The sequence below is a fragment of the Temnothorax curvispinosus genome, unplaced genomic scaffold (genome assembly GCF_003070985.1).
Source record: "Temnothorax curvispinosus isolate PA1 unplaced genomic scaffold, ASM307098v1 QBEX01002174.1, whole genome shotgun sequence".
Lineage (NCBI taxonomy): Eukaryota > Metazoa > Arthropoda > Insecta > Hymenoptera > Formicidae > Temnothorax > Temnothorax curvispinosus.
In genome coordinates, this window is record NW_020211954.1 from 1 (window position 1) to 2,628 (window position 2,628).

Below are 2,628 nucleotides of genomic sequence, written 5' to 3' on the forward strand. Positions count from 1 at the left end.
ACAGCCGGACCAGCAGTATTCGGTGAAGCTCGACCAAAACGACATCGTCGACATTCAACGTTTGTACGGTGAAAAAATTCCGAACGATCCGTCGCGTCGGACGCCAGCGCCGCCGCCGCCGCCGCCGTCGCCGGACCTGTGCAGCCTCGATCGCGTGAACGGGATATTGATTTTGGAAAATCGAATGTACATCTCGTACAAACGTTACGTTTGGTCGGTCGATCTGGACGGTAGGACGTACAACGGACCTTTAGCCCTCTCGAATCACATGAGCTTTCTTCACGACAATTACACGCGCGTGACCGCTGCCTATCAATCCACGTCCGGCAATCTCATGGTGTTCGTAGATAATTTGGTATACTTGGTTCAATATCCGGAATTTAGTCTGCGGCCAGGTTGGCCGAAGACCCTGCAAGAACTCGGATTTCCCGAAAACGCGCTGATCGACGGAGCGGTGAACACCCACAGAGGACGTTCCTACGTGGTGTTCAACGGTAACGCGGTGGGCGAGATAGACGAATGCGACAAGGACAAGAGAGTCGCCAAATTCACGCCCCTCGAGGCGACGTTTCCCGGAATACCGAAAGGCGTGACGTCGATATTCCGCTACATCGACGGCAATCTGTACTTCACCACTCGGGCGCAGTTCTACAAATTCAACGAATTTACGAAGACCGTCTCGTCGGCCGGTAAATTCGATCTGCGGATACTGAATATCGTCTGCCCTAAGGCCGAACTGCTGCAGCAGTTGCGCGATCTCCTCGATCGAATCGTACGCCTCAACGATAACTCGCTAACGTCGGCGAGCGATTATTGGAACGATGACGACACCGGAGTTCGGCTCTCCGATTTCCGCATCCGCCGAAGGAAGTAGACTACCGCGCAAATTTCCCACACCGCGCCACGCGCGACATAAGTCAGATCTTTCCTACTTATACCGACGTGTCCCTTCCAAAGCATCAGTGTCGCGTCGTCGGCCGAATACGACGCGTCGGAAAAAAAATCAGAAAGGAACGGTTACCGCGGCGCGAAATGTTCTCGACGTTGGCCGATCGACCCGCGCCAAGGAGTATTTCTCCTACGGAGACGGCGGATTTGGAGGCGAACAACAACGGCAATAAAAGACGGAGGATCAGTTCGATGGACGATCGCCATTATCTTCCTCGTCGCCAGGAATCGCGTCGCAGCTCTCATCCTCCAACCGACGCGCCCGTCGAGGACGATCGTCGTCGTCATCATCAGGAGTTTCGTTCCAACTTTCCCGTTGAATTGCCCCCTGTGCGCATCCTGACGACGCGTTATCTGCTGACGACGACTGGCTACAAGTACATAGCCATAGGTATCACAATTAAGACACCGTGGTACAGTCTTCATACCACGCCTTCGTACGTGGATATCGCCCTGGGGGACAAACAAGGAAGGGAAATCTCCCTGACGCTCGACATGTGGAAAGGACTGATCGAGCGCAAACGCGACGTATTGTCGTGCATGGAACGCGCTCTTTCCGACGTAACTCACCCCCCCTCGCCGATGTCGATCGGAGGGATGACAATGCGATTCGGAGTGATCAACAACGGGCTGATCGTACGTATAGAGCTACCCAACCTGGCTCGCGTGGCGATGGTGCGCATAACCCTGCTCAAGCTGTACGATCTCTAATTTTGCGTGGATCGCGTCATCCGTGCGCTGAGCGCGGCGACCGGGGAGGTCGACGCTAAGTTTTTGCGCTATCGGGAGATAGCCGCCGCCGCGATGAAAATGGAAACTTCGATTCAGCCTGAGATACAGAAGAGCGATTTCTTCGATCCTGATAACATCGTCGACTGCGAGATAGCCGCGCTATGTTTCGACTCCTTATAACGATGTCGCGTCTACGAAATGCATATATTCGCGCGAGCGAAACAATGTAAACGCGCTTGTATTATTTTTTGAATAAAAAAAAAAACTATATGCGTATCTCATCTGTGCACTCTCTCTTTCCGTTTCCCCCTTTTTTTCCAAATCCGTATACCCATCTCCGCGGTCGCGGCGATCGCGACGCCGAGTTCGAACGCGCGTTACATATATTATCGCGAATCATGAATTACAGGTCGAACGCGAGGTGAATGAAAATTATCGCGAACAAAGAGACGAGTCGTCTGACCGCGCTTACCCCCCGCGGTCGCGGCGATCGCGACGCCGAGTTCGAACGCGCGTTACATAAATTATCGCGAATCATGAATTACAGGTCGAACGCGAAGTGAATGAAAAAAATTGTCGCGAACGAAGAGACGAGTCGTCTCGCTCGTTCTCTCGACGAGTCGCGTCGGGGATGGGCGGGAAAACCGCGAGACAAAAGGAGGAAAACCGCGAGACGAGACCAAATTAGGAAACGACGAGAGCGACCGCGACGCCGAGTTCGAACGCGCGTCGAAAAAAAAAATTGTCACGCGTCGATCGAACGACGAGACGATGAGTCATCTCCATCAATCCCGATGAGTCGGGAAAACCACGTGCTGCCCGTCGCGACGCGGATCGAAACGACCTTCGGACCGAGAGTTAAAAAAACAAAACAAAAACGACGACGAAGACGGGCGCGCGACACCCCCCCGCGAAACGAACCATCTAGAACGCGTCGTTCTCCCCCCC

General features: G+C 53.7%; 1 protein-coding gene across 1 annotated transcript; it reads left to right on the forward strand.

Annotated features, from left to right (window-relative positions):
* Positions 1 to 184: 184 nt before the first annotated feature.
* LOC112468860 (matrix metalloproteinase-2-like) lies at positions 185 to 874 on the forward strand. The gene has a single exon (XM_025038231.1). The coding sequence runs from the start codon at positions 185 to 187 to the stop codon at positions 872 to 874; it is 690 nt and encodes a 229-aa protein (XP_024893999.1).
* Positions 875 to 2,628: the final 1,754 nt, after the last annotated feature.